Source organism: Nothobranchius furzeri, chromosome 16 (genome assembly GCF_043380555.1).
Source record: "Nothobranchius furzeri strain GRZ-AD chromosome 16, NfurGRZ-RIMD1, whole genome shotgun sequence".
Classification (NCBI taxonomy): Eukaryota; Metazoa; Chordata; class Actinopteri; order Cyprinodontiformes; family Nothobranchiidae; genus Nothobranchius; species Nothobranchius furzeri.
In genome coordinates, this window is record NC_091756.1 from 50272022 (window position 1) to 50298837 (window position 26816).

At 41.3% G+C, this 26816-nt stretch overlaps 3 protein-coding genes across 8 annotated transcripts; 2 read left to right on the plus strand and 1 right to left on the minus strand.

Annotated features, from left to right (window-relative positions):
* Nucleotides 1-1402: 1402 nt before the first annotated feature.
* chmp2a (charged multivesicular body protein 2A) lies at nt 1403-4658 on the minus strand. Of its 2 annotated transcripts, none has more exons than XM_015962433.3 (6): nt 4487-4658; nt 3153-3320; nt 2894-3073; nt 2673-2803; nt 2336-2397; nt 1403-2239 (listed from the first exon to the last, which is right to left on the minus strand). In XM_015962433.3, exons 2-6 carry the CDS (start codon nt 3318-3320, stop codon nt 2118-2120), a joined length of 663 nt encoding a protein of 220 aa, XP_015817919.1. In that variant the 5' UTR covers nt 4487-4658; the 3' UTR covers nt 1403-2117. The 2 variants fall into 2 exon arrangements, with proteins under 2 accessions (XP_015817919.1, XP_015817920.1); XM_015962434.3 differs by lacking the exon at nt 4487-4658 and adding an exon at nt 4206-4466.
* A 717-nt stretch (nt 4659-5375) lies between these two features.
* mrm1 (mitochondrial rRNA methyltransferase 1 homolog (S. cerevisiae)) lies at nt 5376-9002 on the plus strand. Its single transcript, XM_015962435.3, has one exon. The coding sequence runs from the start codon at nt 5619-5621 to the stop codon at nt 6756-6758; it is 1140 nt and encodes a 379-aa protein (XP_015817921.1). The 5' UTR covers nt 5376-5618; the 3' UTR covers nt 6759-9002.
* Nucleotides 8847-26502, plus strand: fbrs (fibrosin). Of its 5 annotated transcripts, none has more exons than XM_015962438.3 (18): nt 8847-10426; nt 12460-12636; nt 12935-12961; nt 13052-13081; nt 13265-13313; nt 15100-15442; nt 15530-15771; nt 16181-16425; nt 16520-16564; nt 16699-16797; nt 17096-17164; nt 17356-17394; nt 17776-17847; nt 17919-18072; nt 18324-18425; nt 18551-18634; nt 23108-23324; nt 23578-26502. In XM_015962438.3, exons 1-18 carry the CDS (start codon nt 10124-10126, stop codon nt 25136-25138), a joined length of 3858 nt encoding a protein of 1285 aa, XP_015817924.1. In that variant the 5' UTR covers nt 8847-10123; the 3' UTR covers nt 25139-26502. The 5 variants fall into 5 exon arrangements, with proteins under 5 accessions (XP_015817924.1, XP_054605371.1, XP_015817923.1 ...); XM_015962437.3 differs by having other exon boundaries at nt 8848-10426; nt 17081-17164; XM_015962439.3 differs by having other exon boundaries at nt 8848-10426; nt 17081-17164; nt 18324-18404.
* Nucleotides 26503-26816: the final 314 nt, after the last annotated feature.

A 26816-nucleotide genomic window follows, 5' to 3' on the forward strand; every position in this document is an offset into this window, starting at 1 on the left:
AGTTAGATGTGTAATTTAATGGTCGGCTCAGAGAAGATGCTGAGTCAGGGTGTGATGCAGACGAAGAGACCGTTCACTGTTTCTGGTGTCAGGGTGGTCGATGTTTATGTTCAGCGGACGTACCCGGGTGCACCAAACTGCCGGCCAGGCCGGAGCTGCGAGGGCCGAACGACGCTGCTTGCAGCTTTAATTATTATTATTATTCAATATGCTGCCTCACTACCACCTAGGATTGACTGAATAGTGTTTGTTGTTAGCCTGCAACAATACAAAAACATAAAGGACTTGAAGAAAATCCAGCTTTTCTACATTCTATTGAGGATTCACAAGTCTTACAACATGGAAATAACCATAGATTTCTCTCTGAAATAATTCAGTTGTTGGTCTTTGTGACCATAGATTATAGATGTCTTTATAATAGACCAGTAAATGTATTAAAACTAAAGATTGGTAATGAAGTTTGTACCAGATGTGACTGTGATCATTGACTTGGTCAAAATGAGTTGAGCTGAAATCAAATTATTTAGTTTGTAACAAAATAATTGAGCTGTTTTTATTAAATCTGTAGATATTAACTCAGTCTTCACATCACCCGTGAGGCAGCTGTTACACTGTATTTAGCTTCAGAGGTTAAGAAGGGCATTAATGTCACAAAAACACTAGTGTCATTCCCAACCCATGACCATACCTGTACTCATTTTGCTGCCCCAATCAATCAGAAATTCGACACCAAAGTGCAGAAAAATGTCTTCCTTTTAACTTTTGAAGTCAATAAACAGAGACCAATTTTCTGTATCAGAAGGCTCCAAAAGACAGAAAATCGATCAAATGTCTCATTGGGTGCAAATAAAAATGACCACAAGACTTTCTCACACAGGAGGTTTTGTGTTTAACTTTTCAGAGCAGAAAAAGTCACACCAATCCGTGCAGTATTAAATTGTGGTGCTCCAGAAAAGTATGCACAGTTCTGATTTTCCTGGATAAATCAAGTTTAAGACAGTTCTGGTGATTTGAGTGTGAAATCCACCTAAAACACCATGTCTAACATCACCATGGCAACCTGAAACCACAGGTTGACAGGCATCTGCTGATCTAAAGATAGTCTTCTCTTTATTTTGGTAAATTCAGGTTAAACTTGTAAGAGTTTCAGTAGAAAAAGTTGTTTTGTTGCTTTTATCCGACCTTTCTACACTTCTGGCATATCTGATTCACGGTGAATGCTGTTTTTGTTCTAAAGTAGCCTCCACTTTACCATTCACAACTGACCGTCTCACTCAGACATGACAGACTTATCTGACTACAGGTTTCCACACGTTAAAAAGGAAGTAAATTTAATCCTATTTAAATACCTTAATATTTTCCACTCTGAGTGAATGGTTATTAAACAAAGTCCAACCATATGTTTTTCTTTTCAAAACTGGAAAACAAAAAGTTTATTGAATAAAGAAAAGGACAGTTTCTCAAAAATAAACACCAGTGAATCCTTTTGGTGACAAATGCTGCTGATCTCTGCGTCATCACCCTCAGAGTCACCAGGCAAAATGCAGGAGTGTTTCCAATATCACTTAGAAAATAAACCACTCAGGTACGAATGTCAGACCAACTTATGATCACATTTAACAACTTTCAGCCTCTTCAGGAAATATATTAAAAATGCTGAAAATGTTTTGATGATGATAGAAAGTACACCAATCCAGCCTCAGGTACAAAACACCGACATCTGCGAAAGGAAATCATATAAAATATGATTTTCTTTAATATTACCGTTATTTTTGGTTTTCTTTAAATATTTTAGTGTTCATTAAAACTGAAAACATGCTTTGAGGTTAGTATTTACACAGATAATGAAGTCACTGTTTATTTGGCAGAGTTTTGAATTAGTTGAGAATTTACTAAACCTATGGAGAATTTTTTTACCTTTATAATAGTTTTTCTTTTGATAAGATACACAATAGACACATTAAATGGGGGGGAAAAAAAACTCAAACAGCGCCACAGACCTTAATAACAGCCTCTTTGTGAGACAGCTGGACTGTTACACCTTCAAAATGAATCTAGACTCAGATTTGAGTATATTTGTGTTGACAAAATCTCCACAGCTCGTCTCTCGGACAGCTTCAGTCTCTCCGCAGGTTATTCAGACGCTCCTCCAGGTCTGCGTCTGCATCGGCCAGGGCAGCCTGGGGCTCTGCCTTCTTCCCTCCCGCCACCGACAAGCTTCCCCCGGTGCTCGGAAGACCTGGAATAAACACACAGCAGGAAATCAATGTTGTGGTAAATGACATAAGGAGATAAATTAGTAACAATTCTACAAGTAGAGCTCAAATTTTCTTACTTGAAAGTTCATCGGACAGATTGAGACCGAGCTCGTCCAGCACTTGGGACACAATGGCGTCGCTGCACAAGAAGCAGAGACACATCACAAACAGATCAGAATAAAAACACAAACCATGGAGACTTCATTAAACTCTGAGGAGTGGATTGTTACAAGTCAGGCTTTAACTCTTGACTTTCACTTCCAGAACAAACAAGCAGAACACTGGGGGTCAAACTGTAAACAAGCTAAATAAAAGCACGTGAGTCCTTATGCTAAACTATGCTAACTAACTGCTGGTTTGGTTTGACAGGCAAAGAACTGAGTCGAGGAGAACACCAATGTCTTATTCCCTCACCTCTCCTCCTCATCGTCTTCGTCACCCATGGCGTCATCGATGGCGTCGTTCATCATCTCCTCTTTCATGTCCATGATTTCACTTTGTCGCTCAAACTCCATCATGATCTTCTGAATCTGAGGCAGTTTTAGCTGTGAAAGTGGAAAAACTAGTTGTCAAACACAGGAAGGATTCATGTGTATCTCTGTTGCACACACGCACGCACGCACACACACACACACCTGTCTGTTCATGGTGGCCATGGCTTTGGTGACACCTTTCATGGCCTGTGCCATACTGTTGTTGGATTTGAGCGTCTGGATCTTCAGACTGACGGCCTGAATGTTGGCTTTCATCATGATGAACTTCTTGACATAGCGCCGCGTACGAACCAGATCTTTGGCCATAATCTTCACTGCATCCTGCCAAGAACCAAACAACACCAACAGCCATCAGAGGTCTTCTTTACCTTGTGAATCGACTCTGCTTCCCTCTCCTCACCATTTGTCCCTGTTTGGCCATTTTCTTTATGTCAGCAATGATCTTCTTCTCCTGTTGCTCCAGTTTCATTCGCTCTCGATCCAGTTCTCTCATGGCTCTGTTAAGCGCCCTCTGATTCTGCCTAAGCATCTCCTCTGGAGTCTTCCTCCTCCCAAACAGAAAATCCATCTTTTCACAAGAAACAAAATCAGAACGTTAGTAAGGCTGAACAGCCAGAAAAGTTAAACTTGAAAAGAGGAAATGTTTCAGCTTTTATCAGACATGCTGTGATTGTTATGAAGACACCTGAAGAGGATTTGAGGATGGACATGTAATTTGACAAAAATTCAATTCATTCAACCGAAATCTTATTACTGTTAAAACTAGACTTAACTAGACTTAACCCAGAATAAATATTACACACAGGCTCATTTAATATTGAATGTGACATGATGTGGTACAGAAATAATTAAAAAAAACCACAGAAAATAATTTTTCATGTTAAATGACTATAAAGTTGTTCAGAAATGCTGACTCATTCAACTCCTGACTAATGACATCAACTTTATGTCAGTTTTCTGCTATTTAACCACAAGTGTAAAGTATAGAGTGAAGAACACAACACCCCAACAAAGGAAGCTTAATTTCTGTTTTACTGTATTTGAAATATACTACCTAGACAAATCATAATTTAAAAGACAGATTAATATTTGAATTTCTTTCTCTCTCTCTTTTTTTTTTTTTGATTATTCACTTCTTTAGGCTGACATGAAAACTCTGTTCCCCTATCCCAATAAACAAAATATCTTTGCATTAACTGGTTGGGTAATTTAAGTTTGTGCGAAATTGCGGCATAAAGTGAAGATAGAGACAAAAAAACCCTAATTTAACACAAACGTAAATGTGTTTATAACAAGTCTCTGACAGTTTCTGTCACATAAGGTGTGTCACCAACCCAGGTGTGATTTATAAAAGAGTAGTATTATTTATTTACTCGGTAGTTATAAATCAACAAGGCTCAGATAGGAAATGATCGCCAGTTGAAGTCCCAGCAGACAAATGTGAGTAACTGACCTTGGTTTAGAAATGCAGTCAGCCCAGTGAAGGTAGTAGCATTGAACACGGAGGGGCTTTCCAGCTAAACTTTTACTCAACACTTTAAAGTCACATTTAACATACTTCCGGTAACAGCAGTTCTGACACTAACTACTCTGTTTTCCTGACTCAAATTACTCAGCAGTCAGTTGTGTGGCTAGAGGCCCAAGGTTCGGTTTCATCACTGTTCGGTTCGGTTCTCCTGTCCCGACCTGAAAGCTCAGACCGAACCCAGTGGTACCGAACAGTATCACACTCACCGTTAACTTCACTCGTCAGCGACGACACAGGAGTCTGGGAATTCAACGGCGCTCAGGGAGAATTCAACGACTTTTACTCGAGTCCAAAAATAAAACAAACGGTTATTTGTTTTCTTTCCAACACTTCCGTGTTGAGACGGTTGCTTTTCCGGGAAATGACGCAGCCGCGTACGCCCCGAGAAACATTTTGCCACTGCGTCACGTGCGTCAAGTTCCAAAGAAACGACAAGTACAACGGAGCCGAAAAGTTTCAAAATAAGACACTCATCGAGGATCGTCAGCAACCGACCTTTGACACAGAAATATTTTGAAAATGTGGTTTCAACAGTAAAAACTATTACTAAACATATTGATCATGTAAAAATAAATAAATAAATAAATAAATAAATAATGAAAGATTGAAAAAATATTTTAGATTCTGTGCCCTTGCCCACAAAGTCTACATAGTCACCGTGAGCTTGTGAAACAAAAATCACTTGTTTGTGCTTAATTCAGCTGACTCTGATACTTAGTTCATGGTCAGTTCAGTTGTCAGAATTTTTATCAAATGTTTTACTAGGCTCTTTAATTTACATGCTTGCTCAGCCTATGTAAACAACTTGCATGTATCATTTAGACTCCTTTAAGTCCTCAGTTCCATCCATCCATCCATCCATCCATCCATCCATCCATCCATCTATCTATCTATCTATCTATCTATCTATCTATCTATCTATCTATCTATCTATCTATCTATCTATCTATCCATCTATCCATCTATCCATCTATCCATCTATCTATTTATGGCTTGTGTGAGTGTGAGAGTGTGTTTGCAATTTTTTGTTTTCGGTATTGACATGAAAATCCACAGTCAAGACTTTTAATTTAAAGGGAAACTTCCTGGCATCCGGTCTGCAAATCTGTAGCTTGACTGATCTCATTGTACACGTGCTGATCAATGGTGCTGTTATAACGTGAAAGCAGCAAACGTATTTCTGCTTTTTGAATGTTGATGATTAGGATTGCGCTCACCTGGTTGATCTGCAGATCCATGGGCTGTTCAGGCAATTTTCACTGGGACTGGATTGATTGTTTCTACAATTTTTAAAGTACGGTTCGTCAAGACAGTTCGGCTCTCAGTCATCTCAACACTATGCTTCTTTGGAGCAGAAAACTGCACACACTGGAGTCTTTCTCTCTGGCAGCTTCTTACCATGTCACAGCTTGTCTCCTGAGGACAGAGGACAGGAACCCAGCTGTAAGGAGACACTTCAGAGGGCCTAAAACATCCAGTGATCAACAACGGCCTGCTGCATCTGGGGGGTTGCAGGATCGTGGGAAGTCATCCCAGAATAAATTTGTAAAGACTGAGAACCCCCTGTTTCAGAAACGGAATCAAGTGAGGACAGATGTCTCCAGAGTGTCATCTGAACTCAGGAAACTGTGTCTAGAAGATTTCCCTGCAGACAGTGGGAGGCTGGTGATACAGAAGCCAGCACTTGACTCCAAAGCCCAGGAGGTGATTTTTGGTGTAGCCCCCTGTTTCTTGGCTCTCACTCAGCGTAGAAGACATGCCTACAGACTGTTTGTAAAAGATGGTGAGACTTCTCAGAGAGCTTCTGTCTTAAAGGTATGTGAGGAGGCAAACCAACGAGGAGTACAGATCAATAGGGTTAGCAAGAAAGATCTGGACAGGATGTCCTCTGGAGGAGTTCACCAAGGAGTCTGTCTGTGCGTAAGTCCTCTCAGCTACATAGCCTTGGACTCAGAAGCTAAGCAGCGAGACACCAGCGCCCCTCTTTGGCTGGTCCTTGAGAGAATCCAGGACCCAATGAACCTTGGTGCCATCTTACGCTCTGCCTATTTCCTTGGTGTGGACAAGGTCATCAGCAGTCTTCGCCACAGTTGTCCCCTGTCTCCGGTGGTCAGCAAGGCCAGCTCAGGGGTGATGGAAGTGATGGGGGTGTACGCGCATGAAAACCTGGAGGAAATGCTGAGGCTGAAGGTGGTGCAGGGCTGGCAGGTGGTCGGTACAGTGGGAGCAGGCACAGAAGTGTCTCACATTCCTGTCGTCCCGTGTTCAGACTTTCAAATGAGTGCTCCGACAGTGTTGCTGATGGGAGGCGAGAGCGAGGGTCTGTCGCCCAAACTGCTGTCTCTGTGCCAAACCCTTCTCACCATCCCAGCTGGAAGGGACTTGTCCCCCGGCATCGAGTCACTGAACGTTTCTGTGGCTACAGGCATTCTGCTGCACTCCCTTCTGTTCACAGGGAGCTCAAAAACGCAGCATTAATCATCAAGACTCCTAAAACTACATCTGAGCATAAAGATCAGTTTAAACTGATATAATGAACTTTATTGTATCGTTATGAGCAAAACATCTTGGTAGTTGATTTCTATGAAGGATTTTAATTTAAAATAAACTACTGAGAGTGTAAAATAATTGTCTCGGATATGTTTTCAAAGGCTTTGTTTTATTCCAGTTTAGTTTTCACTCAGATGTTGAATAGTAGGTGTAGAAAAACATGCATTTATGTTTGTTTTATCTTTCTGGAAATAAATTGTAATTATAAATATATAAATCTAAATATTTGAGTTTAACGCTTTTAGCTTTACTAAATGTTTGTTCTTGTTTTATAATCGATTTGGCATTTGTTATTTTTCTTATATTCAGAATAATGTTGAGTCTGGACTGTTGAAATGATCAGAAACACCAAACTGTCACTGAAGTGTATTAAACTTTAGAACATTTTATCAGTACTGTAGTAGTGGCTAATAGAAAATTCAGCACATTACATCACTTTAGTAGCACTGTTTATAGGATAAATTATTAAATGTACAGGTTTAAAAAAAACAAATGTAATTTCTCTCAAGATTTGTTAACTTTAATAATGTAAATATTCATTTTAGAGTGATCATAAAAGTAATTGTTGGTGGTTATATTATTGCCTCATATGTTTTTTTTAAATTAAATATTCAAATGTATATTGGAGAAAAACAACTCAGGACACTGATCCATCTAGTGTGTCAAAAATTCAAAATCTCAATAAGCAGTTCAACAATTAAAAACCTAAGTTGGATTTTTAATCATTTCCACTACATTTTTTCTTATTCAAAACTTACTGAGGTTTTGGGAGACAACGTCTTGAAGAGATTCAATCCTCAGGTTCAGGTTGAAACGGTAAAGTGTGGTAATCCAGTTTCCGCACCGTACATTTAAAATAAATACATTATTACTGATCTCTGGTTACAGTGTTTTTCCAAAGTGGTCAGATTTCATCTGCACGTGAAGAAATTCTGCTAAATATTGGTTTGCCATTATTCTATTCAGCTGCATTTTTCATTATATCTGTACCTAACAAGCCTGGCAAGCCAGACTAAATACATATATTTGCTAAATAAACTTTGCAAAGCAAGAATTTAGTCTATTTCACCTAACAGCTCTGGTGATGTGTGGATCCTACAAACAGTGCTGAAGTTTTGATGTGAGTCCTGTGAGAAAAAAAAACAACCAGAAAAATGTACATATTTCCCCAGCCAGCACAATACAAAAAATCCTCTGTAATGCAGTTTTTATTATAGCCTAATAAAATGCTAAATATCTGAACATTTGCCAGGGACATGAGACCAGCAGCTGCTAAAGTGTCAAGAACTAAATTACTGGTTGTGGAAAATAGTGAGGAAATAGAGGAGCATCTCAATATTTGAGGATGATGTACAGGTGAACCTCAGTAACAAAGGCTTTGTATGTGATGAGTTTATCTCATTCATTGGTTTCACATTTTATTACTGAAATAAATGAACTTTTGCACCATATTTTTCGAGTTTCACATGTGACTGTGTTGTCAAAAAGGAGGTCAGCTAATGCAGCGAATGCCGTTCTCATATAAACCATGAAAACCACACTTCCACTGAAAGTTTGTTTTTCAAACCTACCGGATTATCAATATTTATAGGTAGGTAGTCATGTGTACAACACTTTTTATGGTAAAGTAATCCAGGTTCCAGACCTTATTTTTGAAATAAATACATTATTACTGATCTTTGGTCAGGCTCAGTGTATTTTTGTTTTGTGAAGAGCCTCTTGAGAGGCGCCAAATATCGTTTTCTTTCTTTCTTTCTTTCTTTCTTTCTTTCTTTCTTTCTTTCTTTTGCCGTAATCACAATAAAGTGAGTGCAAATACATGTGCACATGTAGTAAACAGAATTGTCCTCTTTTATGTACTATTTATTGTGCATTAGCATAGTCAGATTTTTTATATTATGTCATGATTAGCGTTTATTACACACTGAGGATGTTCTTGGTCTCCACTCGGTGGCGGTACGGACGAGCTCGGCTCCAACCTCCAGCCTGATGACTGAGGAAGAAGAGCGAAGCACACAATGCACAGCAGCAGCACGGCTGGGCTGACAGACAAGGGTTGTGTCTCCCTCATTTCACCATTAATTCCCAGTTCCGTGGAAACTTGTGAAACAACAGCAGCGGAGCCGTTCAGTTCCTCTGCTTGTACAGTTTCACCCAGGACTATGAGATAAAGAGACCGGAAACGACGGCTGACGGTTAACTTCTTCCAAACATTGGATTATAAAGAGGCTGTATGAAGGAGCTGCCCAGCCCATCGGGGGGCTCGACTCGACGGACACCCTGGAAATCGACACCGAGGCTTTAAAATTTGGGCCTTGGTGTTTTTCTTGTTATGAACGAAAGGAGAGTTCTACGTGAATAGGCGACATATTATTATTCTGTGGCGGATATTTTTATATAGCGTATGTAAACTTCCTGCACGCGTTAACGTTTGAGGGATTGGTTGCGGGTGGTTTAACTGGTTAGCCGCATTGCTAACATTACGTCTTTTCTTTTGATCAACCATCGGCCATCAACATTGGGACATTAAGAAAAATGGCTCGTGTGGCTGTGTGGTTTTAATTAGCTTTCATCTGTATAGCTCAGCATGTCCGTCTTTCCGAGTGTGTTTTGCTAATATTGTGATATCCTTAAGTTGCGGTCCAAATAAATTGTAATATATTGCGCTAGCCGCGATGCTATCGAAAAGAAGCTAATCGCTGACCTAACGTCAACAAGCCTTTACTACTTAAAGTCAACTAGACAGCTTATTTTTATTGGTTAGATTGGGCTCGGTTAACATTAGCTGACAACATTAACGCGACAAAATGAACATTAATGATAAACCGCATTTTTTAGCTAATACATTTTTGTAAATAAATGTAAAATAACGGTTGTGTTGTATAAAAGCAGGGTTTGATTTTGTTGCATTTAGGCAGCTTATTGGGGTTCGTCTGTTACACTAGTCTTTTTGTTTACATGCGTCTGACCTGTGTGAATATATAACCCGAGACACAATCAGCCATGTCCTGACATCTGTCGTGGATGCGGATCTCCGTCTGTGTTCTGATTAATTGAAATGACACTAAAATTTCGCAGAAAGAAAGGCACAGATGCCAATAGACTCTTGTCATTGGACGGTAAATAAACTGCTGGTTACATTAAGGCCATTTTAAACAGAGGCTCCCTCTGAGGGCCTGTGTGGTATTTTTGTTTTACTTCACCCACAGTGGTTCGGTGCCTTCCACCGAACCTGGACTTAAATAAGTGCCTTTTGGTCCCGTTGGCGTTACAAAGGGAGGTGGTGTTCGAACATGGAGGGCCCGAGCCGGAGCGCTGGTTTCAGACAGAGCCGACGGTCCCGTTCACAGCGAGACAGGGAGCGGCGGCGGAGGAGAGTGGACCTGGCCGATGAGCGGGCCACGTCCCTGTCCTCGGGCTCCGATCGAGAGGCTTGCGGGACGAACAACGGCCTCGGCCCTACCGGGAGAGAATGTCGGCCCGGTTTTGGGAGAAACAGGCCTCCACGTCGGAGGAAGAGGGAGTCCGTGTCCTGCGAGGAAGACATCATCGATGGCTTCGCTATTGCGAGCTTCATCAGCTTGGAGGCACTGGAGGTAAATATATCCACAGCAGCTGTCATTGATCAAACTGCATCCCACAACAGCGTGAACATGATCATTCTTTAATGTGGTGTGACAGGCAGTGGGCACACGCCTCTCCTCATTTATCTTCGTCAGCATGTGTAGACCTAAAGGTGACAGATCTGATCCTCTAACTCCACATCACCTCAGATAATGCACGTTTTCGCAGCTAAATGTGTGAAAAGCTGCACATTGAACTCATTAGCTGTGACACCATTCCTGTCTCAAGCAATTCACTCACCCCAACTCCAAACCCCAAGGTATCCCAGTGATAGGTTCTGGATATCCTTAATTATTCATGCTCTAATTCTAGGAGGTGTTGATGAGCTTCCTAATGACTCATTAGGCAAGAAGGAAGAACAAGAATTAAAGTGTGTATTAACCCTCTTACTGGGTTTGTGTAGTCAGAGTACCTGGATCCAGTTGTGTAATACTTCAGTTTTACCTCAGGTCCGTCATGACAGTAAAGGAAATGTGTTAAACACTGGAGTACTATTAGGTTCACTACTTGTCATACTACCTATAATGCAGCTGTGTGTCTAAAGATTCTATTTAATGGCTTAAAAAAATTCCTAATCTGCATCCACATGATTATTTCAATCTAATTTCTTTGTGACATCTGCATTAAGATGGAAAAACCAAATTTAGGTTACACACACACACACACACACACACACACACACACACACACACACACACACACACACACACACACACACACACACACACACACACACACACACAGAGTCAAACAGAGCTTCTGTTCTCATGTGCAGCTAGATTTTCCAGTCAAATCAAGCAGTAAATTTCACGTTTGCTCATTGGCTCTGCTATAGACCAGCAGAGGCCTGAAAGTGGAAATCTATAGAAAACCTCAGAATTTCCTTCCTGAAGTTCCTGCTGACTAAGCAATTCCTTTTTAAACAAAAGTCATCTTGTTTGTGACAAATTCACTTCACTTTCAAAATGAATATTTGTTTTTATAATCTCAACTCCCTTATGTGTTTCTCTGCATAACTTTCAGTTGAATCCCATTAAAACAATGACATGGTCCTGCTAAACTGAATTTCAGAATTTAATTAACTGGGTTATTGACACTAAATCACAAGTCATTTTAGGTTGCATGCATTTTATTCTAATCGCCTTTGAAATGTGATGAACTGTTTTTGGAAACTATTGGTAAATCAGTTATTTATAGCTTGTATTACTGAATAATAATAACTCAAACGTCTCATCAGTCATGGCCTATGTCTTTTGCATAGTGGTTTAATAAAGCAATCATTTAACTTTTACAATATCCCTTGTGTTAAACCTCCGCTGCCTCCAGAGCTTTCTTGTAATTCACAGAGGAAGGGCAAAAGGGAAAAAAAAACCTAAGATATTACAATGCAGCAATGCTTTTTCTATCTATTTTTTATGTTTATTGATTTAGGAGATTATTTTATCCAAAGGGACTTAAAATAAATTAGCATAACATGTTTTTTGTCTGTGGGAGGAAGTAGGAGTACTCAGAGAAAACCCACGCATGCATGAGGCGAACATGCTAACTCAACATAGAATGACTGCACCTGGGACTTGAACCTGCAACCTTTTTGCTGCAAAGCTGCAGTGCTAACGCGCTAACTGTTGTTTTCAAGAGGATGTGTAGTCCTAAATGTGTTCACCCCATGGTTCATTAGGACGTCTGTGAAAGTCTATGATTATATCTTTAAGCGATTTTACATTTTCTCTAAATCAGTAAGTCAAAGTGATTAGATGCATCATAAGAACAAACTCGTAACCCAACATTTAACAAAATACACACAAATAACTCACATGATGTTCTTGTGTAGGCTGTAGTTCACTCCATCATTTAGTTTGCTCTCAGTAATCCACAGATCTTTGTGGGAAGTTGTTTGTCGGTGCGTTTTATCAGCATTGAGTTTGCCTTTTGTCTCTGCCATGACACATCCATATTTGTGTTCTTCGTAGACTCAAAAACTCTGATCCTGTTCCTTTCTTATCAGATGGACTGTTCCCTGAAGCCCAATCAGCGTACCGACATGTTGGGAAGGAGGAACAAGGGGAAGAGGGGCCCCGAGCAGAACGGCGGGGAGCCGCTGTCGGGACCAGAGGAAGGACCTCCTCACAGCTACTCCAGCAGCTGCTGGAAAAAGAGCATTAACAAGAGAAGAAAGATCGAGGTGCTGCACTTTCATGTTTTGTTGGACTGCACAGCCACTTGAAATGTTAGATGATGAGATAATTCCTAATCAAACAGCCATGTTTACAGTTCTGTAGTGCTAATGACCTGTGCTTCCTGCTATTCAACGTGAGCAAGTAAAACTGGTTCACTGTCAGGCCGTTGAGCAACTCTGTCATTCTTGGGTGGATTAGAAATTAAACACAGGAATATTTCTTTGTAACTAAGAAGGAAAATATCTCCCAAATAATTCACAGATGTGAAAATTATTTCTTCTGATACGTATTTTCTCTCTCTAGGGTCCTCTTTTGGAGACTGGCTACATAGTATGTTTATTTTCTGATATTCTAGTAATTGTTTTGTTTATATGTAAACATTTTTATAAACACTAATGTTGTTGTTTTTTTCTGTGTTAGTGTGACGCTGAAAGCGATACAGGAGACAAGGTGAGTACTGTTTGTTCTAACAAGAATTTTCTCTGCAAGCCTTTACTTTACAAGGCAGCATTTCACAGCATGTCACTGATTTGTGTTAACTCAATGGAGTCAAACATCACAGTTTAGTGTGCTAACGTATTTGGAAGCTAACGTCATGCTAACTAATCTTTTATATTCTAATTTCTCTTGTAGGCTTCTGACAACGACATGGATCCCGTGTTCACAGTCAGCACTAGAAAAGGTTAGAACAGGTTTCTGCTGCTGCTCCTCATTAACAGAGATGTGTTCATTTAGGTGGTTGTTTTCAGTAAGTGGTCAGGATTGGCTTCTTGTCGTTTGAAATCATACAGAAGCATGCAGCATGGCATATAAAACTTGCAGTGGCAGAGTGGATGTTTGCTACATGGAATCGGGATTTAAAGCTACAATGGCAAATTTGGAAAACAAATAAGCTTAAAACTGTTCTTTAATGCCTCTTAGCAATGTTCCAACATTGTATAACTTAATACACACACACACACACACACACACACACACACACACACACACACACACACACACAACAAAAAAAATGAAGTGGTTCTTTCATATTTGTCTAAAGACTTTCCCCAGTAGCACTTTTTGGGCCAAAAGCAACCATTGGACCATCCGGTTGTCTGTCTCGCCATACCGCCATACTTACCTGGGTCCTCCACTCATTACTCACTTAGCATCAGAACACCACTGGTGTGAGAGGTTCACCGTTCAGTAATATCAGAGAAGTTGAAGCAGCCGACTGCTAAAACCTCAACTTTAGGACAAACTACCCGAGTCCCAAAAAGAAAAACACCATTTGAAGTCATGAACAACAAAAGACGTTTGGACCTAGAAAACAGTCGCTGGTGTTTAGCACCATCTTGTTTCATCTGGCATGGTGGCGTTCCGGTTCCGGTGGATGCGAATCCAGAGATGATACCCGAGGGGAGGGGTGAGAGTTCCATGACCGTATTTGTGTTCAAAACCTGGCCTTTGCTGTAGATTCTCTAAAGCAGCTTAAACTGGAGGGAACTCCGAGATTATGTTAATGCTTTAATGTAGGATAAAAGTTTTCTTAAGTTTAATTTCTTTCTAGTGACCACGAGTGCCGTTTTTATGATGGGATTAACCCTGATTCTGATGTCTGTGTTCAGCTGAATTCATCAGCTCCAGACTTGTCAGTGAGAATTTGCTTTTTAGAAGTCTTATTTCAAATTCACTGGACAGTATTTTTTCCTTTTCAGGTTTTTTTATTTATCTTTTTCATTTTTCTTTTTTTTATGAATTTACAAAGTCTGCATGTATCCCTTTGGTTTTATAAGATCCACGTCGACCCCTGTCGATTGTCCGTTTTTGATTATCTGGTGTTTGAAAGTTTTTAGGATTGCAGGATTTTTAATAACAAACCAAATTCTGCAGCATTTGTTTCTTGTTTTATCCAGTATAAAGAGTGCTTAGTTATGGTTTATTGGTGTTATGATAATTTACATTGTTAGATGTATAAAACCCGGTCGGTTTAAACTAAAGGAATCTCATCTCACTGAGCCGCTTCTATTGGCAACAAGTTGCAAACCACATTTTTGAGTGAGTCTCCCAAGAGTTTTTAGTTTCCACGTGTGAGTTGAAGAGCTTCGCTCTTGTGCTGCAGGTCCTTACAACATGGTTTGAAAGTTCTGTGACAAATTTCTTCCTAAGTCTCTGACTGGTCATATCTGGACTCCTGCTCAATTAAGCCTCGAGTCAGACATGTGAGAAATGTAAACAACTCTGGGGTTTTTGCCACAGACTGTGGATAAAGTGAGGTTAAAATTAAAACAAATTAAGACATAACGAAGACAAAATTGCAACAAGAAAATTTGCACAGGTGTCTTAATTTATTTCTAATTGTGTATAATGCACCACAAGACCCGTCTGAAGCAGTAAGACAAAGTGTCACATGTAACAAGTCATTGTTCCTAACATGAGCATGTGTGAAGGAAAAGAACACGCTAACAGCTGCTCCTCTTTTTCAGTGGTGGATCCCGCTCCTTCAAGCATGAGCACGTCCGTGGGTAAAACCTGCCAGTCTCTAGCTGCAAGTTGTGGCGGAGTCTCGCGGTTAATGGTGACCCCTCGAGTGTCCGGCCTGGAGCGAAGTCAGGAGAAAAGCTTGGAGTCGCACTTCCCAGAGCCGGTTTCTTCGTCTTCTACCTCTTCTGTTTCCCTGTCTTGCCTGTCTTCCAACTCCTCAGTCACAGCTTCAGGCGCCGTACCCCGGCCCAGTCCGATGAATGGGAACAGCACTCGTTACAACTGCAGCCCGCCACTCTCCAAACCCAAACCCTTCCACAGTTTGCCTCCACGCTCTCACTACAAGTGTGTTTCCTGCATTTATCAACATCTGAAGGATTTTTTTCTTCGGGTGTGTTTTCAGAGTGTGATTATCTCTTTCTCTCTCCTCAGGAGCAGCACTCCAGTCAAACCTCCATTGTCTGCTTCATCTGTTGCCTCCCCTTCAATCGCTATGCGTTCTCCAACTCCTTCCACTAGCGTGTCCCTGTCCCACAGTCGGGGCTCAGGCTCTTCAGGGCCCCTCCGACCCCCCTCCCGAGCCAGTGCTGGGGCCTTGTTCACACCTTCACCTGGCCTGCCTCTTCCTCCACCTCTACTACAAATTCCTGCTAATTCAGCAGCAGCTGCAGCAGGTATGAAGAACGGCCTGCCACCGTTAACTTCTGTTACAGTCCACTGGTTTGTTTTACTTGCTCAGAAGTGCACAATGACTTTTGTGGTGCAAAAATAAACCCAACTCAGACTTCCTCTGGTGGTGGTCTGAGTGTGTGGAGGAAGTTGTTTGTGAAGTGAGATCTAATAATTTTCGCACGACCAGTTTTTTATTCTTGGTATAAAGCAGAAGCTGCACATGTGACCTGCCGTGGATGTGCATGAACTCTTAAACATATCACAGTTTGTGCTTAGTTGTTGACGTGTTTCTTCTTTTTTTGAGCTAAACTGTGTTAGTTATTAACGGGTTATTTTCAGCTAATGATTCTCACACACTATCTCCTACTGACTTAGAATTAAGCCTTCACCCATTGCTGTTGTTGTCACCAGAGCGCGAGGGCAGACGCAGCGTGCCAGGGGCAGAAAATAACTCTACAGCAACGGGCCGCACCACCCCCGGTGCTCCATCGGGATCGAGCTCGGCCTCCAGCTCTTCGTGCCGGACGTCTCATAACCAGACGAGCGTCCCGCCGCTGGCCTTCCAGTTCCATCAGCACAACCACCAGCACCAACACACACACACACACCAACACTTTGCGCCCTTTATGCACCCCTCAGCTACTGCACCTCCTCTGGTGAGATCTGCTGCTCAGCTGAACATCGGGGTGTCTGGGAGATTTTCAGTTTGGTTGAAGTGTGTTGATCCACTTAAATAATTCTGTTTTGCAGTTTGAGAAGTATCCAGGCAAAATGGAAGGGCTGTACCGGCATCCAGTATGTATCTTATCCTAACAGTGATAGTTTTACCCAGCCTAAAACAGATTCTTGGTTTTTAAACCAAGCTGCCATCATACAGCAGTGATGATCAGCTTTTGACGATTACTAAGTTGTGTTTCTTTGTGTTTCAGTTCTTCCAACAATACACCCCACCCTCAGTGTCAAGTATTCAGCCTGTGATTCCTCCTGCTGGGCCTTTTGGCTCATTGCAAGGAGCATTTCAGCCAAAGGTGAGGAAGAACTCTCTTTGTCTGTCTGTCGGACATTTCTCATGTTACCCTGCGTAACTGAAGCTTGCTGGAGTGACAGTATCTGATCTCCCACACTGAGAGGCTAACGATGAAACGGTGGAGCTTGTTTGGTAACTATTAGAGCTTTGAGCATTAAGCTCAACTCGACTCAACTATAGCAGAAGTGCTTTTAGTCAGTTACGATAAAACAAAAATAAACTGATAAGGAAATGTCTTTATTTGAGTGAATTGGAGATCAGTAATGTTGTGTTGTGTTTGACAGCCTCTTGTTCCCCAGGGAACAGCTCCTGACGTAACAGCGCGACTCGGGGTTGTGCCTCACCACCTGCAGCCCAAAGACCCCAGGGTAAGAAGAACGATGAGCTAACGTGATATCACATCTCTTGAGTTATTGCTTTTGAGTTTGCATGTAAGATATGCACTGCCAGCTAGGCCAGGGCGTGCTGCACCGCGGGCATAGTCAGAGCAGTAAAGAGTGCAAAACGTTAAGCGAGGTTCGGTAATTAAAAGTGGTCTTGCACTTCTGTTCTCTTTTAGCTAACTGATCATTTTGGGACATCGTTGAAAATCAGTAATGTAAGCAAAAGCAGATGTTTTTGAATCTCTTGGCTCCTTTAAGCCTTCAGCCTCTTTCACTGTCTCACTGTTTCACTCATTCTGCACTAATCTCACTTGTAATCCTGACTGCTGCTGGTCTATTCTCTGCCCTTGCACACCCAGTTAGATATTTCAGACCAAGACATTATTCAGCATATGGCTTCCTTTTCTTTTATTCCTACTTTTGTGTTTGTATTCAAACCCATACTGATCCACAGAGAGGAACCTTATGTAGAGGCTAGACCAGATATTTCTGAAGTACATAAAGAATGTCTGACTCTGTGTGCAAAGGCTTTCAAGTGACGTATGTAATATTTATGATTATCATAGTGAAGCTCTTGTGATTTTTGTGCTGCGCAGAAGCCAGGAAAATGGTGTGCTATGCACGTGCACGTGGCCTGGATGATTTTAAGCCACCAAAAGAAAGTGAAGGTAAGTATTTTCAGATGGCTGCACTGAGATGATGACATGAACACCACATTAACCATCCTACCCAACTCCAGCTGATGCAGGCCGAGCCTCACAAGCTGGACTTTCGGAGTGACCTGCTGGCCCGTTTTCCTGGAGCTGTGGGTCTGGGCCAGCTGGGGCCCATGGGAGGAGCCCTGCCTCCAACTCATGACTTGACTAGACCCCCTACTCTCTTCCAAGCTGCAGGTACGTACCTGAACAGGCTGCTTTAAGAAAAGCAGAATGAATATTTCAGATGGTTTTAAAAATGTGTTTCGCTACAGGACAAAAAATGGTAACCAAGTTGTTCTTTTTTTGTGTTTCTGCCATTGCTTTGAGCTTTGATTTCCTGGAGGCGTGATAGTTCTTGTAGTAGAACATTTGGTTTCATGTTAGCCTGAAGGGCTCGATTTGATTAATCTGTTGTTTTTGTTAATTCTTGCTGTGTTTTCCTTAAGGTGCAGTTAATCCATCTTCAGCACCTTTCATCTCTCCATCTGCGCCACACTCCTCTTTCCTTCCGCCCGCTGCTCACTTAGGTAGGAGAAACTTAAAACATAGTGAGTATTTTACTTTAACTTTAAAGGGTTTTGGGAGTGTGCCATTTTTATGTGTTTATTTTGCTGTAATAGTAGTAAATGTTATATTCATGCAGGATTCTGAGGATTATTATTATCTGTTTTAGATCCATATGTTCGATCCCCACCATTTACTCCCCTTGGAGCTCTTGGTTCTGGTGCCTTTGGTGGACTCGGCAGCCCAACGCTGGGTCAGTTTTTTTGGTTTCCATACTCTTCAAGCACAGAGTTTAAACAAGGGGTTAACATTTTAAAAGCTCTTCTAATTAAATCCCACTCGTTATGTATTTGTGGCACATCAGTGGGTGTTTAGAACAGAAAACATGAATATGTTAAAGCTAAACAAATCATTGCTTAGTGGGGTCACAAAACTTCCATGTACAGGTTAAATAACAGGATGGAAAAATTCTGTTTTTAAATTAATTCAAACACTGAAGAAATGACAACCTGTTATACAAAAGCATGTTTCACATTTTTTTTTTATTCTGCAGTTCATTTGATTCCTTTGTTACTTGCCAATTTCTTATCAGACCCAGCCTCTAGCTTCAGCCTTTTAATTTTCACATCTTAGCTATAGTCTGAGTTGGATGCAGTTGTGTTTAACGAACGTCCTAATGGCACGTGGCATTATGCATGTTTGTCTTTAATAGTTGAAAAAACTCAAAAGCAAAGAAAGAAACACGTTTTTAGGGATCATGTGTAATTTCTTTGTCTAGAGCAGGTATGTCCAAAGTGTGGCTCAGGGGGCATTTCTGACCCTCTGAGTGATTTTGTGTGGTCTCCAGTTGCATTTCTAGAATGGGTTAGTTGATTTTTCTGCAAGCTTTTGAGTGAAACTTTTCAACATTTTAATTCAGATGCTGAGGTATATTTTTATCAGTACAAAAATTCACTACACGATAATTTTTACAATTTGTGGGGGAAAAAAAGTCCAGTTTTTGTGGCCCTCAAGAAAGTATAGTGTAATGATTTTGGCTCTTTTCTTGGAAAGTTTGAACACCCCTGATCCAGTATAATGCATCACACTAATGAAAGTTTATTTTCTGTATTTTTGCCTTGCTTAAAGTTAGAGCCTCCAACTAAAGCGGTCCTCTATTATAAAGTCAGACTTATTGGACACTAATTAGTCCTCCTCCACAGAAGTGGGCAGTCTGTGCACAAATGCATTACTGAAGTTCTGCTGAAACTAAATAAGTCTAAATTGAACATTTTCACTATGGGTGTTGTGGTAAACTTGATTTATGTTTCTGTCTTTATTTCTCTGTTGTTACATGATCAAAACATTGACAGCTGTTTCTATGCAGTAGTGGAGGCTCTCTGTGTTCTTCGGACTGTTTCAGAAGACACAATAGTTACTGGACTTTGCTCAGAGATCCAGGACGTTAGTGTGTAGCTCAACCTGAAATTCAGAAAGGTTTTGCAAGTAGCATGTACCTATGAAAATGGAGGACGGTGTGAGGCGACAGCAGTAAAATGACTTCACTTCCAAGAAGAACAGTTGACTTAAAGGTTTGAAACACCAAAAAAAACTTTTTAAAATCTTATTTCTGATTATAATCGGTCACTCAGAGTTTTTAATTATAAATGGACGATGAAACTCTAGGATTTGAAAAGCCTGACAGATCTATGTCACACTGTCACTTAACATTCATGGACTCACTCATCTTGGCTCATGACGGGGAAGGCTGTTGTTGTTTTAGCTTCCAGGAAACAGCAAAATCGAGGGTAGTAGAAGCTAAGCATGAGCATTAGCAATTCCACCACACCGCAGAACTCATCCAGTCTTGTGTCATTTGTGGAGATCGAATATCAATGTCACAAAGCAATTAGATTCAGTGGTAGAGACATGTCCAAATATCAGGAAATAAGACTCCAAATCCTGTTGTCTGAATTTCAGCTGTGATGTGGGTCACTTCTAGTTCCTGAAAATAGTGCTCCAGCATTTTTCCCAGAGTACAACTTACAAGGCATTCCTATTAGATACCACTGCTAATGTATTGATTAAACAAGTGTTCATAACCTTTAATATTCTGGATTATCTTCTTGGATTTATTTGGAAAACAATTTGCAAAAATTTACAAATAGACCAAGACCAAGTTTACAAATTTTTTTTTATTACATTTGCAGTGATCTCTAGTATAAATGAATGCCTTGTGAGTCTATCTCTGTGGGATTAAAAGCTCTAGTGGTCCTGTTTCAGGAACTAGAAGTGAGCCACAGTAGAGGTGAGCAGATGACGGCAGGATTTGGAGTCTTATTTCCTGATATTTTGACATCTCGCCTCTGGTTGTCTGAAAGCAATACGACTCTACCACTGACTGACGACGTTTTATCTCCACACAAGTCTGAAGAAGTTGTGCCTTGTTGAAGATTTGCTAATGCTAACGGTTAGCTTCTACTAGCTAAAACATGCTCTACTCTCTCCTGAACGCTAAATCAACAACAGCTTTTCCCGCCAAGGTGGTTGAGCCCATGAATCCCAATTTGACATTGTGACATGCAAATGTCAGGCTTTTCTAATCTGAGCATTTCCCCGACTATTTTCTATCAGCAGCTAATGCAGAAAACAGAGGTAGAAGACTATTGTCTCGTTCAGCCTGCATGTGAAACTGAGTGACCGATCACAAATAAAAAATAACAAGTAAAAATGGTTTCTCTAGGAATTGATCTTATAGCGTTACAACACTGTTTTACTGTAGTTTAATATAAACTAAAACAAGTTTTCAGATCGCTGTATCATTTAGAAACTACCATCACCTACAGTCTGGGCACATGACTGTATGGAGGGAAATGAGTCTTAAAGTGCTGAAGCTTTATATATGTTTACTCTAATCGTAGACGTTTTATTTATAGGAGGGTGTTTACTGATGACTGTGACCATCTTGGCAGTGCCACACACCATTTAACCATCAGAAGGCCTTATCAGATAAGCCCTGAATGTATAACAGATTTTCCTCACTTGTATTTGGGCTCAACGGAGTGAGAATTAAACTTCTATTATAACAGGCCTTTTCTAATACATGCTAAAACACTATACGTTGATAAACTTGATAGATATATGTGCCTACTGGTAAACAGACAGGAAGAACTATCTTAACATATCTGTTGTCATCAAAAACGATGAAAGGAATCAAATCAAAGGAAAGAACAGAAGAGACAAAAAGTTTTCTTGGAATTAGATTAAATACGTAGATTTAAACTAATGGAAAAGGATGACTAACCTGTTTCCTGGTTGTGTTGAAACCTTTCCCTAACCATATCCTTGTGTTTTCCTTCATATAATCTGATGCTCTTTCAAAACAGTGTTTGGCAATAAACAGTTGTACATTAGCATCTCCTCTTAAAAAAGCACATGAAGAATTTTAAATCACAAAGATTCTATATGAACAGGTACAATAATAAATATAAATCAGTGCGCTTCTTCTTCATAGTCACACTGAAGAGCTTGTGTGCTTAAGAGGTGAGGTCATAAACAGTGATTTCTACTGAAAACAGGAACTTACACGGTTGCTACATCTAAAGAGATAGTCGTAACTTAATCACAAATCACTCTTTTGAGTGAGTTTTATGATCCTCACTTATTTCCTTCCTCTGGAGCTTATCGTTTCGTCAGAAACACAATCCTGTTGGTTCACAGTCTCTGGCTTCTTCAGTGAGCAGTTTTCACATTGAGTTGTGTTGTGAAAAACGTTTAATTCAGTTCAGTTTATTTATATAGCGCCAAATCATGACGAGTCATCTCAGGGCACTTGACACAGTAAACATTCAGTTCATTAAGCCAATCAGTAAAAAGTTTCCTACACATGGAACCCAGCAGATTGCATCGAGTCACTGACTCGTGTACTAGCCGATTATGCTTCTACATCACAAATGATTACAAAAATCCTTTCAGCCCAACTAGAAAACAGACCCGTTAATGTGCTCCGTCCGCCACACCTCTCACCCTTTGTCTCAAGTTTGTGATCAGTGCTTTTCTCCCCCCCCTTAATGCTTTTCTCTCCTGTCTCATAGCACAGCTACAGCTCAGCTGTCACAGAGACTTGCTGTGATTGGCTGTGCTGGGGCTTGTCATTGAAATACAAGTACAAGGTTGTATACATTAATTACAGTAGCCATGAACAGCGGGTCCACCAGAACGACGTGGATTAAACCCTTCTGGCATATCGAGAACGCAGTTTTGGTCTGTTGGGAAGTTGTCCCAACGTTTAGTTGTGCTTGATCAACTAGACTAAACTGGGCGAGTTAATACACGTTCCAGTGCTAAACTGTCTCAACCATAGAGTGACAATTGTTTAGCAAGGAAAATCTCATGGTGGTATTATTAAAAAAGTGTGTTTAACTTGCTTCTACAGGCAGGTTTATGATAAAATTTCTGACTGTTTTTTTGCTGTACATAATTATTAAAAACTGGGCTTCGTAAGATCAGACGCTAATAAGAAAACCATTTCTATGTTTTGTTCCACAAGATGGCAGAAGTAGTTGTGTAAATAATTTCAAATGGAAGTTTGTTACTTTTGCAGTGATAGCATAACCTAACTACTCTGTCCTTTGTTCGTCAGCTTTTTATGCTGTAACAAAATCACTTCTACTTGGAGTGGCTATTCTTGTATGATTGACCAACCATATAGCCCATTCTTACATTTAAATGTCTTTGTTACCTGTAGCTGGCTCCATGTTTGGTCATAAAGACCCACCGCCCAATACGGTCGGGGGTTTGTCCACACCTAACCATCTCGACGCGTGGAACCGTCTGCATGGTGGTCCATCTGGGTTCCCTGCACCCCACAGCTGGGCTAAAGGAGCAGAAAAAAGGGAAGAGAGGGATCGAGGGAAGGATGGAGAAAGGAGGGACATGCCCCAAATAAAGCATGAAAAGGACAGGTATAACTGACTTCTAGGTTTAAACAGTTATGTAACTGTTTTATTGTTTATCAATATGGAGATGTTTTATATTACACACAAACTGAACGTAAAACCCTTTAGCAAACTTTTGCTCCTGTGTTCCTAAAACTCTAAAAAGTTCTAGTTGTCTGCTGATGGTTATAGATGCCAAAACAAAAATGCACAATTATGATTTTACAAATTACCATTAATCATAATTTGACATGTGGTTTGTATCATTTTTGATTTGCAGAGACAACATGCTGTATGGCCGACAACCCGTGAGAATGTCTCCACTTGCCTCGTCCTTCAAGCCCCGCAGTAGCACCCCAGTCTCCCACTTAAATGGACACAGCAGTGCCCTGGGGGGGAGCGGTGGACCATTAGAGGACCTGACGCGCAGCTTAAACAGAGACCGAGATGAAGACAAGAGGCCAGTGCCCACAGTGTCCTCAAGGATTCCTCCTCTTGGCCCTTCATCTTTGGGAGCAGAGAGGGACAGGCCTCGGTCTTCCTCATCTTCTGTCCTCACTACCCCACCACCTTCCAACCACTCAATCCCATCTCCTTTGGACCTGTTCCCTCGCTCACAGGCTCAAGCGGCCCACAGCCTCCACAGTGAACCATCACACACTCACAGAGACAATAACGTCCCGGCTTTGTCAGCAGCTTCCTCTTCTGTTGCTTCGTTGTCTCAGGCCAAGAAGTCTGACCGCACCACAACGCCTGTTTCCAAACCTCTGCCCCCCCCACCAGTTAAAGTCAAAGAGGAGAGGAAAGAAGAGCCAGAGCCCATCCCCATTACCCTCCATCCCCAACTGCCTAGTCACAGCTTTGACCGCCCCAACAGCCACCCACATCACCCCAGTTCTGGTACCCCTTCCTCCTCCTCCTTATCACTCACTCCCACTCCTGTTGTTTCCCTCCCACCACCCACTTCAAACACTCCTTCCCACCTGCCACTACTGGACCGCTCAAGGGCAATTGAGGCTTTCCTGGGAAGTGCACCGAGTGCTGCTGGGTTTGTTGTAGGTCCAGCAGGTGAACGCTTTACTCCTGGTCACCCTCAAGGCCCCGGTCAGGGTCCACATAGCTTCACCTGGGATCCCTGGAGGGAGTTTTCAGTTCAGCAGCAACATCGTAGGGATGCTTTGGCAATTCGGTCAGATCCGCACCTAGCCCTGAGATCTGATCCACATTTGGCTCGATTGTTCCAACAGAGGCAAATGATGGAAGCAGAAAGGGCTGCAGCTGTAGCTGCAGCAGCAGCAGCAGCCGCACCTCAGCACCCTCCTACGTCTACCTCCGCTGGTCCCTCTGCTGCTGTTCGCCCCGATTTTGGACTGATTCCCTTTGATCGCCATCCTCACCTTGGACCTCCCGGAGGCAGTCTCATTGATGAGGAGCGAGCCCAGATCTTGAGGGAAGACTTTGAGCGTGCCCGCTACTTTGGGATGCACCCACATCTCCCTCATGGCCCTCACCTGTCAAGCCCTTCTCATGCTGCTGCCGCTCACCTGGAGCAGCTCCACCCTGGCCTTCTCGGCCACCCCCTCCCCTCTGGAGCCAGTGCTGCTTCCCAGCACCACGGGGGTCTGTACTCTCGGCTCGGGCCGATCAACCCGCATCACATGCCCAATGGCATCCTCTCAAAGACAACTGCAGAATTGGTGGGAGCTCTGTCAGTGGGGGCACCACCTCCTCTCATTCCGTCCATAACCAGTCGGTCGTCTACTCCCCCTCGTAGTTCAAGACTGGGACGGCCAGGTGAACTGGCGCTGTACAGCACCCACAAAGATGGGGAGTCCAGATAGTACTGGGATGACAATGGCGGAGATTAAGGGAAATGTCAGGATCACTGTGCTGCTCTCAACTTGTCCCCTTTTCCTCATTTAGACTACTAAATCCTGCCTTCCCATTTACACAACCAAACCAGCTTCAGACCCCCACCCCCCCACCACCACCACTCAAATAAGAAGAGACAGACAATAAAAAGTAACAACAGGCTGAAGGAGCATGGTTGTGAGGAAAATGCAAGACTTTGTGTAAACCCAACAGTCTTTTCGGTGCAATGGCTTCGGTACATGGTTTCTCTGCATCCATGGTGAATTTTTAAACTGGCTGTTGGTTCAGCTCTGAGTTTATGAATCTGTAAGAAGAGGCAGAGGACAGATTCATCAAGTAATTTATGATCCAAGCTCTTAAGCAAGCATTTCCTAGGTGGGTTAGAGGTGACTTCCAGAGAAATTGACACCTTAAAACATGCTTCAACTTCAACCTGGTCACTTATTATCATGTACTTTAATGCCCTTCTTAACATTAGCCTGGTATTGTTTTTGAGGGGTTTTAAAATCACAGTAGTAAACACATTTTTGCATCTGTCATTGTGAAAAGGCACATTACTGATTAGACCATTTAGTTAAGATCAGTAAACATCTTACCTCAGTTTAATGGTTTATCCAAAAATCCTGACTCCACACCCTCACCTTTTACTGATGATGAGATTGATATGTTTGGCTGTTTTGCTTTCAAAGGATGTATGGCTAATGAACTGTGCAACACTGTGTGTGAGTGCACACGGTGTTTTAGAGCTTCCTTTAACTGATTCCCAGTCTCCTCTTGACTATATGAGCAGGACCAGATTATAGTAGTCTAGAGAAATTGCCTTTGTAATTATTATTCGTAACATTAATTATCTTCTATAATAATAAATATATTCATTGTTATGTTACTTGTCATTGTTTGGTTATCAACCAGCACTGTCTCTCTGCAGGAAGTAATCATGCAAAAGGCTGGCTTCACTGAAACCTTTTTCATGCTTGTGAACATTAAGCCTTATCCGTGGCAGCCTCTGGCCTCATCAAGGAACTGAGTTAAAGCCGAGAGCCAGGCTGGCCCATGAGTCACTGGTTGTGTGTTATTGTTGGGACTGTTGAAACCTTGTACATTGAACTGTCAATGTTGTTTCATCAACAAAAAAATAAGTTATATACAATAATGAGTGGGACATCTGCTGAAGAACTGAAAAAAAAAAAATTAAAACCATGTTGAAATGAAACCAGACAGTGAGTATCCTGAGGTAAAAGACTGGGTCGGATATTTTAATATGACCATTTTATACCTTTCAAATCCTCCCCTAGAGACCACAAAGAATAATTATTAAATGAATTGTTGTTTACTCTGTTGTGTCTTTTTTTATTCTGAATTATTTTATAATGCAAGAATTAGCAATGATGTTTTTCTTTGAGGGGATTTCAGAAATAAAACAAAAGTGGCTGGTGATCAGAATTGGCTTAATCTCTTGGCTTTCATGGCAGAAAGCCAAAATTAACATTTTTAAAGGATTGGAAAATGTTTGGTTTCTAAGTTTCAATTCATGCCAGCAATAATAATTTTACTTCAAAAATCCTGATTTTTAAGCCTTTTAGAAACTGAAAAATGGCTAGTAAATTTGATTATCCTTAAATGTATATGTGCAAATGAAATCGTCAC